Source organism: Argopecten irradians, chromosome 13 (assembly GCF_041381155.1).
Source record: "Argopecten irradians isolate NY chromosome 13, Ai_NY, whole genome shotgun sequence".
NCBI lineage: Eukaryota > Metazoa > Mollusca > Bivalvia > Pectinida > Pectinidae > Argopecten > Argopecten irradians.
The window spans coordinates 13,562,578-13,580,973 of NC_091146.1; the positions used below are offsets into that span (position 1 = coordinate 13,562,578).

General features: G+C 34.4%; 1 protein-coding gene across 1 annotated transcript in view; it reads right to left on the reverse strand.

Annotated features, from left to right (window-relative positions):
* LOC138306478 (peroxidasin homolog pxn-2-like) overlaps positions 1-14,853 on the reverse strand; it is a 34,486-nt gene extending 19,633 nt beyond the window's left edge. Inside the window, exons 1-7 of the mRNA XM_069246944.1 lie at positions 14,708-14,853; positions 8,255-8,493; positions 7,718-7,894; positions 4,822-4,873; positions 2,270-2,400; positions 1,736-1,831; positions 588-692 (exon numbers count right to left, since the gene is read on the reverse strand). Coding sequence (XP_069103045.1) covers positions 588-692; positions 1,736-1,831; positions 2,270-2,400; positions 4,822-4,873; positions 7,718-7,894; positions 8,255-8,493; positions 14,708-14,793 — 886 coding nt within the window. The 5' untranslated portion in view covers positions 14,794-14,853. The remainder of the gene's footprint in view (positions 1-587; positions 693-1,735; positions 1,832-2,269; positions 2,401-4,821; positions 4,874-7,717; positions 7,895-8,254; positions 8,494-14,707) is intronic.
* Positions 14,854-18,396: the final 3,543 nt, after the last annotated feature.

The window sequence follows — 18,396 nt, forward strand, 5'->3', positions numbered from 1 at the left end:
CCAAACTGAGAAATCCCCAACCCAAGGGATTTTTTGTTTTACTTGTTTTTGGTCTATTTCAACAAATTTTGATCAGAGACAATCATTTGACACATACAATGACCATGAGGTCACTAAAACACAGGCACTGTCCTGCGTGGGGGAGGTGGGGGTTGTTACTTTTTATTCTGCATAAAAAGTATCCTCCTACTAAAAAATTCAATCTCCAAGCAAATTAGTCTGAAATTGCGGCAAGCTTGAAAACGCGACGTTGTGGAACGACTTTGTCATCCAGCTGTTCCATTAATCTCGTTTTTCGTCGTTTATGGATGTCATGATTTTAAATATAATATAATATCTTTTCAATAATTTTTTTATTTTGATAAATTATTCTAATGTCAATATATGGATTGAACGTCTTTTTCTAATTTTCATAGTGGCTATGAATAGCAGAAGCTATCAACATATCTTCTGAGGAGCGCTAACTCGCTCCACGTGATATGTAGATAGCTTCTGCTATTCGTAGCCGCTATGAAAATTAGAAAAATACATTCAATCCCTATATGGAAGAAATATCTGAATGTGATGTAAAATCAATAAACGCCTACCAGTACGGGTACAGTGACCGGTGGGTGGAGTCGTCCGGAGTTCGCAGGTCGAATTATCTGCTTCGGGTAGATATTTACCATGTACAGTCTCCATCTTCCCATACACTGAAACAATCATTTAATACTACATGTGTCTGTCATGTTTAAGTTCAACCAAAGACTATTCCTTTCAGTTTGAGAGACCCACTTTTTATTATCCTATACTTAGTAGAGAAATGGTAACTTAATTGTACCATAACAGCTACGGGATATCCCGTTGAAGAATGGGAGATTAGTAGAATCATTCATGGATTTATAAAATGAACAGAGATGTCGACATATGATAGACTGTGAATAATCTTACAGCCAAACTCCCCTTCTATACTTTAAACTTCATGTGTAAGCAAGATAAAGTTACATTTTCCCTAGCATCTACGGGATATCCCTGAGAAGTATTCAGTATGGGGGATACTACTCGCTAGTCAATAACTCATTATATGTGTCAATAATACTTCCTGGGACACCTCTTATTAGTAGGGCAGATGTATTAGCAAGTAACTTCTAGGATCATTAGAATTTGTGTCATATGGACAAACGAACAAAACAAATAGTGACAACGGTGGGTAATGATTTTTATCAGAATACTTGAAGCAAGGATGCATTTTAGAATAAATGATTCAGTTGTTTTATTAAGGATATGTTTTCCAAATAAATATATGTCTATTGTGACGTAACTATTTCTAAGACGTCAGACGTCATATTACTGTGACGACATTATTATTGCGAAGTCGGGGATAATGTTTTCTTAGTACATAAAAAATCAAGAAAGACAGATTAAGCATAAACAAAAGAACATTAATACTGAAAAAAATGATGTCGCGAGCTTGCATAGTTTTTAGAAATATAAATTTATAATATATAGGATTGAACACATGCTATTAAACTAGTTTGATGTCCTGTCCGACACAAATAACAACATTTCGTCAACACTATATGAAAATGGCAGACATTCAATATACGAATATGATAACTAGTTTATCAAACCCATTCGCGAACGTTAATCTTCCTCTCCGGGAATTTTGAAATAGAAATCTTAAAACGAAGTAGCCACGAAAGAATGTTATACATGTATATATAGTACGTGGTATGTCTGTTTACACAAAGCTTACCGTGTTCCCGTAAACTGTGCTGCTCCTCATATGACGTCCCATAGATCATTGAGCCATCAATGTAAGACGTCTGTTCGTTCAGTTGCTCTCTCCAATCTGAAAATACGCACCAACACTTACCATCATTTTTTCTACTCCACAGTTACTCTCAATAGTCGGTGGTCAAAAGCTTGAAATGTTCCAGGTCGCGAGCTAAAATCGTACGTGGTAATGTTGGCACGTCGCTGATTATATCCGGGTATTCCGACATGCTCCACCACGTAGTATGTCCTTAAATGACTATGGGTCCAGTTCCGTGAAAATTCCTTAACTTCAAATTCTCCATAGGAAAGCATTCATTCATCCCACTGTACGTGGTTTATGTTTCACACCCACTTGGTTTTTATTTCATATCCACGTGGTTTAGATTTCATACTCACGCGGTTTATATTTCATACCCACTTGGTTTATATTTCATACTCACATGGTTGTTATTTCATACGCACGTGGTTTATATTTCATACCCACGTGGTTAACTTTACATTATATACTCACGTGGTTTACACGTGCCGTCAGTGGGAACAGCTGGTGCTGATCTGACAAAGTTCATACATGTTGTCGCCCTGTCCCCATTGAAGTAAGGGTCATATTCCTCGTGGTTAATCTTGATAGGAAAACATTCAGCTCTGTCAAAAGTACAAACATTCTGCTTTGTCAAAAGTACAAACATTCTGCTCTGTCAAAAGTTCAAACATTACATATATTTCTGGCAAACATCTCATCCACACCTCTAAATTAGGTGTCAGTGGAAAGTATAATTTAACTATTTTTTTTTAAATTTTGCATAGTTAAAGTTATGTGTGCCGTAATTTTCATACTCAGGAATCAAGATAAGCTTTTAATATGTCATTTATCACCGAAGGTTCTAACATTTTGAGAATTGCTGTACTTTCAATGCATTGATTTAATTTTAAAAGTACAGATTAGAGCTGGAAATGAATCCTAACAGTACTGCCAAAAAAAACCCATTGTATTTGCATTTTTAGTGAAGGGAAATGAGTATCTACTGCCAGACCATGGAGCCATATTATTTCATTTGACATTTTTCGAGTTTTATTAGTACTCGTTAAGTGATTTATCGATGAACATTTCCATCTAAACATACATAAGGCACAAAAAGCTACAATCTTACTGTATATAATTTCTGTGTAGTAACTAACGTTAATAAGGCATCTGAAGCCATTTGAATGACTTCAACGGCTTATTTTATCAAACCTTATGGTATTCAATAGATTTATGAAGAAAAAATCAAATGTCAAAACTTTCGCTCTTCAACGGCACATATAAGTTTTATTTAGTGCGATCATTCCGATAAAAACATAAATTGGGAAAATAACATGGTCGTAAGAGATAGCCTACTATATATTATGTTATTAAATTAAGTTTTGAATTTTAAATAATAATGTACTGTTATGATAAAACATGTTATAATTTTATAGGCATTTTATACCAACGTACAATGTATATTATGTAACGGGGGCATTGTCGCACCTTGAGTGTTCTGTAAATATCTTAAATCTCAAAATTATAGTGTATTGAAAATGGCGAGGGAATCTATACTCTGATAGATAATAACTGATAATGGTGGAAATGCGTTTTCCACCCAGACATCTTTTTGACGCCGATATAGTTAAGCATTTTAGAACCATTTGGTGGTTTGGATTACATAATCCTAAAATTGAAGATTACATAAAGTATGACATTTAAAATGGAACCAATAAAAAAAACCAGTCTGCTTTCAGGAGTCTATACAAAATCTACATTTCCTATTCTAAACTCTTCTTAATTACTATTTGAAAAATCAAAGGCAAATTCTTTACCAAACAAACTGTTTTATAAATCAAAATCTGATTATGAACCGATGGAATAAATTCCCTCCAAGATTGTCCACCAAAAACACTAGTACTCGTCACGAATTTTGCTATTTTATCACAATGCAAAATAATATGGGTACCATGATCATAACAAGCATTCCATAATATTGACATAATCCTATACAATTTTTTATTCGTGAATTTACATAAATATTCAAAATAAAATGTACATAATTATCATTCTTTGGGAACTTTACAGCGAGTTTTCAAAGAATGTAAAAACTATTTTAAGGTTTAATACATTTTAATCTAACAAAATCTATATAATTTTACATTCGTTCTAGCCGTGATCTTTCATCAAATTTGTAAACATTTTTATCAACAAGTTTCGCCAGGAGAAGTACCAGTTTTGATATAATTAATAAATGCATCATGCAATGAGTATTTTCGTAATAATCTGTTGTTTTTCTGCACTCATAAAATACGCAAAACATCTAGTGACAAAAAATTTGTGTCTCAAAATTTCAATAGCCATAGCAATAATTCGTCTAACAAATAATTTTTTTTTTATTTAAATACAAATGATGTATATGATGCGATAGTACCCCAATGAAGCAATGATGCACACATGTCAGTCCTGGTCCTCATCCTAAAGCCTTGAACAGATTTGACAATAAAATTCTGCGTTCGTTCTAGCGTACCTATTAGTTATTAAGACGCCACAACTCACATCCGAATAGAGCAGAGGGATAGATCTTAATTTTGGCCAATTTGGCAATAGTAGAGTTAAGGGCATTTGGATGAGTACATAACTTCCAAAGTGACATTATACCAGTTTTTAACTTACAGCATGCTCTTCTAGCTCTTTAGTCACTTTCTCTTACTGATTTACCAATATACCGATGTGTTTTATTTCAGTAACTACTGGTAGGACACAAGTGTAAAGTGAAATATTACATACATTGTACTTTGTGCGTTTATTCGAAAACACCATAACTTTAAGTTGAAGAGAACGTAAACCGCAACTTCCGACTATAATTTTCACATATTTTAACTATGTCTTGCACTTAATTTGTTCTTAAAACACACAAATCGCCTGCTTGACTGGGTGAATTAACTTTTAAATCAATAATCAATGTGCCTTTGCCACATTTTTCTACTTCGTTTAATAAATCGCCCGCGAAAGTACCTTGGTTAACAACACGGTATCTTAGCATTGGACTCAATAAATACCTTTCATAGGTGTGATCACTACCACAGCATTCAATGTTTTCACCATCAAAACCTGAAATACGGAACAACAGTTGAATAAAAGACAATAGGATTCACGACTAAAGCAATGAAAGGGAAAATAAAATAGATAAATAAATAAAATGAAAACATTGTTTCATACTAAGAAACGATGAAATGATGATTTCCATAAACAATGTACAGGACCAAAAAACAATACGAAATTGTGAAGATACTTATCTATTATAGTAAGAGCGGATCATTATCTACATCAAAGGCACAGGACCAAATACAATACAAACTTGTGTAATTAATAATCTATTATAGTAAGATCGGAGAATTATCTACACACAACGTACAGGACCAAACACAATACAAAATTGTATTCCAACAAAATATGCCATAGTCACTAATTAATTGGCACAAGATTTGACAGTTTTTAGAAGTGGTATATATTAATTTTACATACACACTCACTGTGGAACTTTCTGAGTATATTGAAACAGATACACCTTAAAACAAATGTCTGCATATCAAACACACATATCAATTGGTCAAAAACCACAATAACCCTATAGAATACTTACATGTATACCTTAAAACAAATGTCTGCATATCAATTATCTACATCAAAGGCACAGGACCAAATACAATGCAAACTTGTGTAATTAATAATCTATTATAGTAAGATCGGAGAATTATCTACACACAACGTACAGGACCAAACACAATACAAAATTGTATTCCAACAAAATATGCCATAGTCACTAATTAATTGGCACAAGATTTGACAGTTTTTAGAAGTGGTATATATTAATTTTACATACACACTCACTGTGGAACTTTCTGAGTATATTGAAACATACACCTTAAAACAAATGTCTGCATATCAAACACACATATAAATTGGTCAAAAACCATAATAACCCTATAGAATACTTACATGTATACCTTAAAACAAATGTCTGCATATCAAACACACATATCAATTGGTCAAAAACCACACTAACCCTATGAAATACTTACATGTACACCATAAAACAAATGTCTGCATATCAAACACACATATCAATTGGTCAAAAACCACACTAACCCTATGAAATACTTACATGTACACCATAAAACAAATGTCTGCATATCAAACACACATATCAATTGGTCAAAAACCACACTAACCCTATGGAATACTTACATGTACACCATAAAACAAATGTCTGCATATCAAACACACATATCAATTGGTCAAAAACCACACTAACCCTATGGAATACTTACATGTACACCATAAAACAAATGTCTGCATATCAAACACACATATCAATTGGTCAAAAACCACACTAACCCTATGAAATACTTACATGTACACCATAAAACAAATGTCTGCATATCAAACACACATATCAATTGGTCAAAAAACCACAATAACCCTATGAAATACTTACATGTACACCATAAAACAAATGTCTGCATATCAAACACACATATCAATTGGTCAAAAACCACACTAACCCTATGGAATACTTACATGTGCACCATAAAACAAATGTCTGCATATCAAACACACATATCAATTGGTCAAAAACCACACTAACCCTATGAAATACTTACATGTACACCATAAAACAAATGTCTGCATATCAAACACACATATCAATTGGTCAAAAACCACACTAACCCTATGAAATACTTACATGTACACCATAAAACAAATGTCTGCATATCAAACACACATATCAATTGGTCAAAAACCACACTAACCCTATGAAATACTTACATGTACACCATAAAACAAATGTCTGCATATCAAACACACATATCAATTGGTCAAAAACCACACTAACCCTATGAAATACTTACATGTACACCATAAAACAAATGTCTGCATATCAAACACACATATCAATTGGTCAAAAACCACACTAACCCTATGGAATACTTACATGTACACCATAAAACAAATGTCTGCATATCAAACACACATATCAATTGGTCAAAAACCACACTAACCCTATGAAATACTTACATGTACACCATAAAACAAATGTCTGCATATCAAACACACATATCAATTGGTCAAAAACCACAATAACCCTATGGAATACTTACATGTACACCATAAAACAAATGTCTGCATATCAAACACACATATCAATTGGTCAAAAACCACACTAACCCTATGGAATACTTACATGTACACCATAAAACAAATGTCTGCATATCAAACACACATATCAATTGGTCAAAAACCACAATAACCCTATGGAATACTTACATGTACACCATAAAAGAAATGTCTGCATATCAAACACACATATCAATTGGTCAAAAACCACACTAACCCTATGAAATACTTACATGTACACCATAAAACAAATGTCTGCATATCAAACACACATATCAATTGGTCAAAAACCACAATAACCCTATGGAATACTTACATGTACAGCAGGATACATGAGCATATATTAACAAAACTGAATTAAACAATTAAACAGCAATTCAAATCAAGCAAATGTCTAAACTTCTGAGTGAGAGTTTTTACATTTAAACTCTGATGTCAAATTCAAATTTTGGTCCAGAATATATTACTGTAAATTAGCTCTCTTCCGCGGCTACTAAATTTCTAGATTTCCATTTTAAAACAAATGTGCACGAAGATAGACATTCAGGGATTGAACATTTTTCCGGGTATTCCTATCAGAATCAATTATATGAATGTTTATTCGCGGATATCAACTAAACTTTGATCGCGAAATTCGTAAAAGCAAATCGCATACGAAAGAAAGTGGGTTCACAGTATAGAGATGAATTACATATATACACATACATATATATATTACATATATACATAATCTAGACATCTATATACCTTAAACATCACAACCAAATACAGGATTACCTTTAGATTCAGGTGTGAGCGCTATATCGTGGTCCAGAAATTGCCCCCATGACATCATCTCTAGCGACAATACAGAATCGAAGGCATACTTCATGGATCCACTGAGTACAATGTTGGATACCTTCCTGGCACTTGGAAGCGGGTAGTGTTTCCCCTTCCTCGGTAAGTACCCCAGATCTATAACAATCATATATCAATTCATTAGGTCAAAATAAGATTTGTCAGAGAGCCATTCAGAGATAATGGAATCAGAAAAAATAATCATTTTTGCAAGACAGATTCAATATTTTAACTTTTTCAAAATATAATATCGATCTGCATTTTATAGATTGTCAAGGCCCAGTACCCAAAAAATAATAATAATAAATTCTTAAAAATAAATAATATAAATCGATTATTGCCGGTGTGTCCTGGCCTTGTCCCCTACCGACATTTATATTTAGTACTTACTGAAGTAATCCCCGTACTGTGGTGGGAGCATCCTTTGGTGAGGTGTCCTGACCTTGTCCCCTACCGACATTTATATATAGTACTTACTGTAGTAATCCCCGTAATCTGGTGGGAGCATCCTTTGGTGAGGTGTCCTGGCCTTGCCCCATTGTCTGTGGTTCTGATTGTTACACGAGCCATCTGCTGTACGGTAGTAGGTATAGGCCGGGTCGTTACACTGCCTATCACAGGCGGTATCGTGACACTTTGGGAACACCGCCTTCCATTGTTCCTGTATATACGGGTCGTTCTGAAGCTGGTAGATATCGCCGTATTCCGTACCATGGCTGAAAGGCAATAAAATGCACCTTGCTTCATTTCGCCGACGTGAATGATTTGTTAATTAACACATTTACGATAATATCATAAAATGGAAAATGTTACACAATATTGCCAACAATGGTTTTGTCGGTCGTGTTTCAGCAACATTTTCCAAAAAATCTATTATTTATTACTTTTTGGTCCTACATACTTAACACGTGTAGTAATTGTGTGCATATCATTCCAGTACTAAATATGAAGAAATGTTCAAATGTTCATAATGTTAAACATAATGTTTAAAGTTATATGTGCCGTAACTGGACCAAAATTTTGGCATGTTAATTTTTCTTCATAAATCAAATAAAAACTATAAGCTTTGATAAATTAAGCCGTGAAAATCATTCAAATATCCTCTGATGCCTTAATAAACGTTAGTTACAACACAGAGATTATGTATTGTAAAATGGTTGTTTCGTATGCCTTATGTATGTTTAGATGGAAACATCCTACAGAAATCACTTTACAGTTACTAATAACATTGTAAAAATGCGACATGAAATTGTAAAACACATGGCTACATAGTCTGGCCGTAGGTACTCATTTCGCTTCGCTATAGATGTATATATAATGATCTTTGGCAGTACTGCTAAAAATAATTTTCTGCTCTTATTTGTATTCTTTAAATTAAAACCAATGCATTGAAAATAATGTTATTTTCAAAATGGTAGTAACTTTTGTAAATGAATAATATATCAAAAGCTTATCTAGATTCGTGAGTATGAAAAATACGCCATACATAACTTTATGTGTTTAATCTATCACATTTTATTGATTGTCCAGTACAGGTCTATCAACAATCTTATCTATAAAATATATCGTTATAATTGATCAACGTCAACAAAGAACCAAAAGGTACCAATGACTATCAACGCATGTTGAACACTAGACACCTTACTACTACGATGATCTGTTACTGTACCATTAATGTTCACCACTAGACACCTTACTACTACGATGATCTGTTACTGTACCATTAATGTTCACCACTAACTAGACACCTTACTACTACGATGATCTGTTGCTGTACCATTAACGTTCACCACTAGACACCTTACTACTACGATGATCTGTTACTGTATCATTAATGTTCACTACTAGACACCTTACTACTACGATGATCTGTTACTGTACCATTAATGTTCACCACTAGACACCTTACTACTACGATGATCTGTTACTGTACCATTAAAGTTCACCACTATCAGACACCTTACTACTACGATGATCTGTTACTGTATCATTAATGTTCACCACTAGACAAACTACGATGATCTGTTACCATTAAGTTCACCACTAATAGACACCTTACTACTACGATATCTGTTACTGTACCATTAATGTTCACCACTAGACACCTTACTACTACGATGATCTGTTACTGTACCATTAATGTTCACAACTAGACACCTTACTACTACGATGATCTGTTACTGTACCATTAATGTTCACCACTAGACACCTTACTACTACGATGATCTGTTACTGTACCATTAATGTTCACCACTAGACACCTTACTACTACGATGATCTGTTACTGTACCATTAATGTTCACCACTAACTAGACACCTTACTACTACGATGATCTGTTACTGTACCATTAATGTTCACCACTAACTAGACACCTTACTACTACGATGATCTGTTACTGTACCATTAATGTTCACCACTAGACACCTTACTACTACGATGATCTGTTACTGTACCATTAATGTTCACCACTAGACACCTTACTACTACGATGATCTGTTACTGTATACCATTAATGTTCACACACTAGACACCTTACTACTACGATGATCTGTTACTGTACCATTAATGTTCCACCACTAGACACCTTACTACTACGATGATCTGTTACTGTACCATTAATGTTCACCACTAGACACCTTACTACTACGATGATCTGTTACTGTACCATTAATGTTCACCACTAGACACCTTACTACTACGATGATCTGTTACTGTACCATTAATGTTCACCACTAACTAGACACCTTACTACTACGATGATCTGTTACTGTACCATTAATGTTCACCACTAGACACCTTACTACTACGATGATCTGTTACTGTACCATTAATGTTCACCACTAGACACCTTACTACTACGATGATCTGTTACTGTACCATTAATGTTCACCACTACACCTTACTACTACGAGATCTGTTACTGTACCATTAATGTTCACCACTAGACACCTTACTACTACGATGATCTGTTACTGTACCATTAATGTTCACACACTAGACACCTTACTACTACGATGATCTGTTACTGTACCATTAATGTTCACCACTAGACACCTTACTACTACGATGATCTGTTACTGTACCATTAATGTTCACCACTAGACACCTTACTACTACGATGATCTGTTACTGTACCATTAATGTTCACCACTAGACACCTTACTACTACGATGATCTGTTACTGTACCATTAATGTTCACCACTAGACACCTTACTACTACGATGATCTGTTACTGTACCATTAATGTTCACCACTAGACACCTTACTACTACACTTACTGTACCATTAATGTTCACCTATGACACCTTACTACTACGATGATCTGTTACTTATTGTACGCACCTTACTACTAGATGATGTTCACCATTATGTTCACTAGACACCTTACTACTACGATGATCTGTTACTGTACCATTAATGTTCACCACTAGACACCTTACTACTACGATGATCTGTTACTGTACCATTAATGTTCACCACTAGACACCTTACTACTACGATGATCTGTTACTGTACCATTAATGTTCACCACTAGACACCTTACTACTACGATGATCTGTTACTGTACCATTAATGTTCACCACTAACTAGACACCTTACTACTACGATGATCTGTTACTGTACCATTAATGTTCACCACTAGACACCTTACTACTACGATGATCTGTTACTGTACCATTAATGTTCACTAACACCTTACTACTATGATCGTTACTGTACATAACCTTACACTTACTATACGATGATCTGTTACTGTACCATTAATGTTCACCACTAGACACCTTACTACTACGATGATCTGTTACTGTACCATTAATGTTCACCACTAGACACCTTACTACTACGATGATCTGTTACTGTACCATTAATGTTCACCACTAGACACCTTACTACTACGATGATCTGTTACTGTACCATTAATGTTCACCACTAGACACCTTACTACTACGATGATCTGTTACTGTACCATTAATGTTCACCACTAGACACCTTACTACTACGATGATCTGTTACTGTACCATTAATGTTCACCACTAGACACCTTACTACTACGATGATCTGTTACTGTACCATTAATGTTCACCACTAGACACCTTACTACTACGATGATCTGTTACTGTACCATTAATGTTCACCACTAGACACCTTACTACTACGATGATCTGTTACTGTACCATTAATGTTCACCACTAACTAGACACCTTACTACTACGATGATCTGTTACTGTACCATTAATGTTCACCTACTAGACACCTTACTACTACGATGATCTGTTACTGTACCATTAATGTTCACCACTAGACACCTTACTACTACGATGATCTGTTACTGTACCATTAATGTTCACCACTATCAGACACCTTACTACTACGATGATCTGTTACTGTACCATTAATGTTCACCACTAGACACCTTACTACTACGATGATCTGTTACTGTACCATTAATGTTCACCACTAGACACCTTACTACTACGATGATCTGTTACTGTACCATTAATGTTCACCACTAACTAGACACCTTACTACTACGATGATCTGTTACTGTACCATTAATGTTCACCACTAACTAGACACCTTACTACTACGATGATCTGTTACTGTACCATTAATGTTCACCACTAGACACCTTACTACTACGATGATCTGTTACTGTACCATTAATGTTCACCACTAGACACCTTACTACTACGATGATCTGTTACTGTACCATTAATGTTCACCACTAGACACCTTACTACTACGATGATCTGTTACTGTACCATTAATGTTCACCACTAACTACACCTTACTACTACGATGATCTGTTACTGTACCATTAATGTTCACCACTAGACACCTTACTACTACGATGATCTGTTACTGTACCATTAATGTTCACCACTAGACACCTTACTACTCGATGATCTGTTACTGTACCATTAATGTTCACCACTAGACACCTTACTACTACCATGATCTGTTACTGCACCATTAATGTTCACCACTAGACACCTTACTACTTCGAGGATCTGTTACTGTACCATTAATGTTCACCACTAGACACCTTACTACTACGATGATCTGTTACTGTACCATTAATGTTCACCACTAACTAGACACCTTACTACTACGATGATCTGTTACTGTACCATTAATGTTCACCACTAACTAGACACCTTACTACTACGATGATCTGTTACTGTACCATTAATGTTCACACTAACTAGACACCTTACTACTACGATGATCTGTTACTGTACCATTAATGTTCACCACTAACTAGACACCTTACTACTACGATGATCTGTTACTGTACCATTAATGTTCACCACTAACAGACACCTTACTACTACGACTATTTGTTCACTGTACCATTAATGTCACCACTAGACACCTTACTACTACGATGATCTGTTACTGTACCATTAATGTTCACCACTAACTAGACACCTTACTACTACGATGATCTGTTACTGTACCATTAATGTTCACCACTAGACACCTTACTACTACGATGATCTGTTACTGTACCATTAATGTTCACCACTAACTAGACACCTTACTACTACGATGATCTGTTACTGTACCATTAATGTTCACCACTAACTATACACCTTACTACTACGATGATCAGCTACTGTACCATTAATGTTCACCACTAGACACCTTACTACTACGATGATCTGTTACTGTACCATTAATGTTCACCACTAGACACCTTACTACTACGATGATCTGTTACTGTACCATTAATGTTCACCACTAACTAGACACCTTACTACTACGATGATCTGTTACTGTACCATTAATGTTCACCACTAGACACCTTACTACTACGATGATCTGTTACTGTACCATTAATGTTCACCACTAATTAGACACCTTACTACTACGATGATCTGTTACTGTACCATTAATGTTCACCACTAACTAGACACCTTACTACTACGATGATCTGTTACTGTACCATTAATGTTCACCACTAGACACCTTACTACTACGATGATCTGTTACTGTACCATTAATGTTCACCACTAGACACCTTACTACTACGATGATCTGTTACTGTACCATTAATGTTCACCACTAGACACCTTACTACTACGATGATCTGTTACTGTACCATTAATGTTCACCACTAGACACCTTACTACTACGATGATCTGTTACTGTACCATTAATGTTCACCACTAGACACCTTACTACTACGATGATCTGTTACTGTACCATTAAAGTTCACCACTAGACACCTTACTACTACGATGATCTGTTACTGTACCATTAATGTTCACCACTAACTAGACACATTACTACTACGATGATCAGTTACTGTACCATTAATGTTCACCACTAGACACCTTACTACTACGATGATCTGTTACTGTACCATTAATGTTCACCACTAGACACCTTACTACTACGATGATCTGTTACTGTACCATTAAAGTTCACCACTAGACACCTTACTACTACGATGATCTGTTACTGTACAATTAAAGTTCACCACTAGACACCTTACTACTACGATGATCTGTTACTGTATCATTAATGTTCACTACTAGACACCTTACTACTACGATGATCTGTTACTGTACCATTAAAGTTCACCACTAACACCTTACTACTACGATGGTCTGTTACTGTACCATTAATGTTCACCACTAGACACCTTACTACTACGAGGATCTGTTACTGTACCATTAATGTTCACCACTAGACACCTTACTACTACGATGATCTGTTACTGTACCATTAATGTTCACCACTAGACACCTTACTACTACGATGATCTGTTACTGTACCATTAATGTTCACCACTAGACACCTTACTGCTACGATGATCTGTTACTGTATCATTAATGTTCACCACTGGACACCTGACTACTACGATGGTCTGCTACTGCACCATTAATATTTACTAACTAGACACCTTACTGTTACTGACCTTGTGAGGATCTCCTTACACGTGGCGATCTGAAGTAAAGCCTCATGTTCCAGTTCATAGTGACTCTCGTACTTCATAATTCCCATGGCCCATCGACAGCTGTGGGGGATGTCATTGGCGTCAGAGTCTGTAACGTGTAATACATCATTACTGTAACAAAAGAGACTGTAAATTACAGAAAAAGTAACAAAAAAGTAACAAAAACCGCAACATTGTTTGCGTCCATTGATGGATCTGCTCGGCGAATGCGTTTGCAAGAAATTCTGTCCATTTCTTAATGTTTTTTAACTCCATTTAACTTCGCGCCTTCTTGTACTTATGTATGTATCTGACCCCTGATCTTTACATAGAAGAGAATAGTTTAACTGCAACTTGAGTACATTATTGGTGTACGAAACAATGTATACAGGAACGTTTGATGTAGTTTAAATTGTTCATGCTTTCGACATAAATTATAAAGTTGACCGTGGTGTGATCACGGTATGTATACCTGTAATGTAATTATTTTTGTTTTCGGATATTCAATGTAAGATAAATCATCGACTTTTTACAGTTCATGTGATCATACAGTGACGACATTCATTGCCAGAGGAACCTTTCACAATTTTACAGCATTTTGGTTTTATTATGATATGATTGTTAGAGAACCATTTTACATTTTTAATTGTGTTAAATAATGATTGCCAGAGAAAAATAATACAATTTTACACCATTTTTATTTTATCATGTTATGATTACTAGAAAAACATTTTTTTTTTAATTTTCAATATTTTTGTTATACATTGTGTATTATAATATCCTTGCTAGAGAATTTTTTTTTTTCAATTTTACAACATTTTATGATTGCCAGAGAAACATTTTTACAGAATGATTATGATATCTTATGAATGTTTGGAAACATTTTACACCATATTTGTTATATCGTGTTATGATTGCCGGACATTTAACATTGTTATATGACTGTGAGTTTTGCCGTTTTCTGATTGGTCTAGACCGTTCGGACAGGTCTTGACAAAATGCAATGTCAACCTGAGACCGATGAACACCTGTTCAGAGGTTGAAATTGCAAATCCGGTAACCTGCCTATAAATAGACTCAGTTGATTCCCTGTCTGTTCCACATTTTTGACCAATCAAAATAAAGCATTGCCGATCATCGGGCAATACCGAAATCCAACATGGCAGACAACAGTGCGGTAGGATTAGGAAAGATGTTTTAACACATTTTAAATGTAGCTATACGTTCGAAAGTTATTTTGAGAAGAAGTACAGCAGAAGTACTAAAAGCTAAAAGTAATTAATGAGAATACATGGATAAAGATATTTTTTTGATAGTCATTTCGCTGTCCTTGCTTCAAAATTGTTCCAATTGGCAAATTTTGTATCATTGTAACGTTATCATTTCCTATAAGAAAACAATTATTGACTTTTTGTATGTTAATACGATGAATGGTTAAACCTTCGGCCTCGAGGAATATCATCTTTCTCAGGTTTAACAATTCCTCGTATTAACCTACAAAAAGTCAATATTTGTATACTGTTACAGCATGATTATGATATATTATGATTGCCAGAGACCCATTTTACAATATTAACCACTTTACCTTGATAATGATGCCTGATGTCAATGATATGGTCATAGTACTGGTGACCTATGACCTCAGCTTTCGCCACAAAGTCGTCCGACGGTGGCGGTAGTTCTGTGGTGGGTGGAGGCAAGATGGTATCACTAGTCACCTCCACAACATAGTACAGATTGATATGTAGAGTTAGAGAGGCCAGACAATACAGAAACTTCGCAATCACATTCGCATTCATTTTTGCTGAAATGAGTAAACACATAGTAACGTATTGGTAGTGAAATAATAGTTTATGTTGGAGTATTTCTCCAATATGAGGTATGAGTTACGACCGTAGTAGTGACACTAAATATAGAATCTATATAAAATATCTATATATATATAAATTTATAGTGGAACCGGTTAATAAATAGAGCACTACGTAGTACTCTCGTCAATAGTGGTCGCTATGTGCTTTTCAACCTGTTTAATAGTAATATTGGATAAATAGGGATTAAATGTACATTAAAAGCTGTATAAAAACAGCTGAGATGGACAACCACCTGTATGGCGTGCCGAACGTTGCAAAATTCAATAAGTAAAATAAAATGTGTACAGAAAAAAATTGTTTTGTAATATATCGTTATATGCGTTCAATATGTTAAATTGTGTGTAAAACAATAAATGTTTGTGTATTTTTTTTATATTTATATGTAAAAATAAAATATTTGTTCAATATTTTGTGTGTGTGTGTGAAAAATATATTTGTGTGTAAATATGTATATTAATGTATGATTTTCACACACAAACATAAAACAACATCACACACAAATATGTTTTTTACACACAAACCGTTTTTCACACACAAATTTAAAAAAAAAATACACACAAATGTATTTTTCACACACTCAAAGAAATTTTGTTCACACAAATATAAAACAAAATCACACACAAATATATATTTTTACACACAAACCATTATTTTCACACACAAATATAAAAAAATACACACAAATATTTTTCTCACACACAAATAAAAATAATCAACACATATAACGATATATTATAAACACATTTTTTTCGCACAAATGTTTTTACTTCTGGAATTTTGCAACGTTCGGCACGCCATACACCTGTTCGACAAATAGATGTGTTTGAGGGAAAAGAGCAAGGGGAATTCGAGATATAGCGTTCGAGCTACCCAGGGGTTTGTTACATAAAAAGCACAGGTATCATACCGTAGGATCATGCAATATTTTCGACGAATGGGGAATATTCGAAGAAAGTGAGTTCGAGTGAAATGATTTATGCTTTATCATGTTTTTTGGTTACAGAGACAATTGTGTTGTATACGTTTTCGATATTGATAGTCACTGATAATAGAGAATACACACACGTTATATTTCATATAATTAAAGTATACATTAATTACAAGGAAGATAGTTTTTTTGTACAATAAAAATACTTCTGACCTTCAACATAACTTAAAAAAGAGCAAAAAGAGAAAGATAAAACAAATCACATGTACATTATCTTTGTTTAATATGGTGATATCTGGATACGAATGACGAGTTAGGGAGTTAGGTAACGCTTAAGATTTGATAACACAGAGAAATACAATCTCCCAATTTAACACTTACAAAGTTATAAAGTAATACCTTAGTTGGTTTCTCTGGAATTCGGCGATACCACTGTGACTCCACGCTTAGCTGACAATCGTCAACTATCTCATTGGGTCTAGGTCGTTGATCTACAGTTTTCAAGATGAAGTCATCCACATCACAGCTGATTTATACGAACGTTTTCAATATATTAATGTTTCAGATTCTGCCAATCAAAGCAAACAATTAGCTGAAATGGAGACAAAAAACAAAGAAATTAAATATATGTCATATTATCTAATGAAGCTTTTATTGCATATGTCATTAATAATAAGTATTTAAAGGATTTTTTTACCAACACGTGACAAACTAAAATAGTATGTTTTGTATTTAAAGTTCATTTTTCTCATAATATTTTATTGTAGATTCTATATATCGGACATTAAGACTTTTTTGTACTTTAAGTTAATAAAACTCATAATGTTTTATCACTGATTTTGTTTATCTTAATGCTAATCAAACCGTCATAG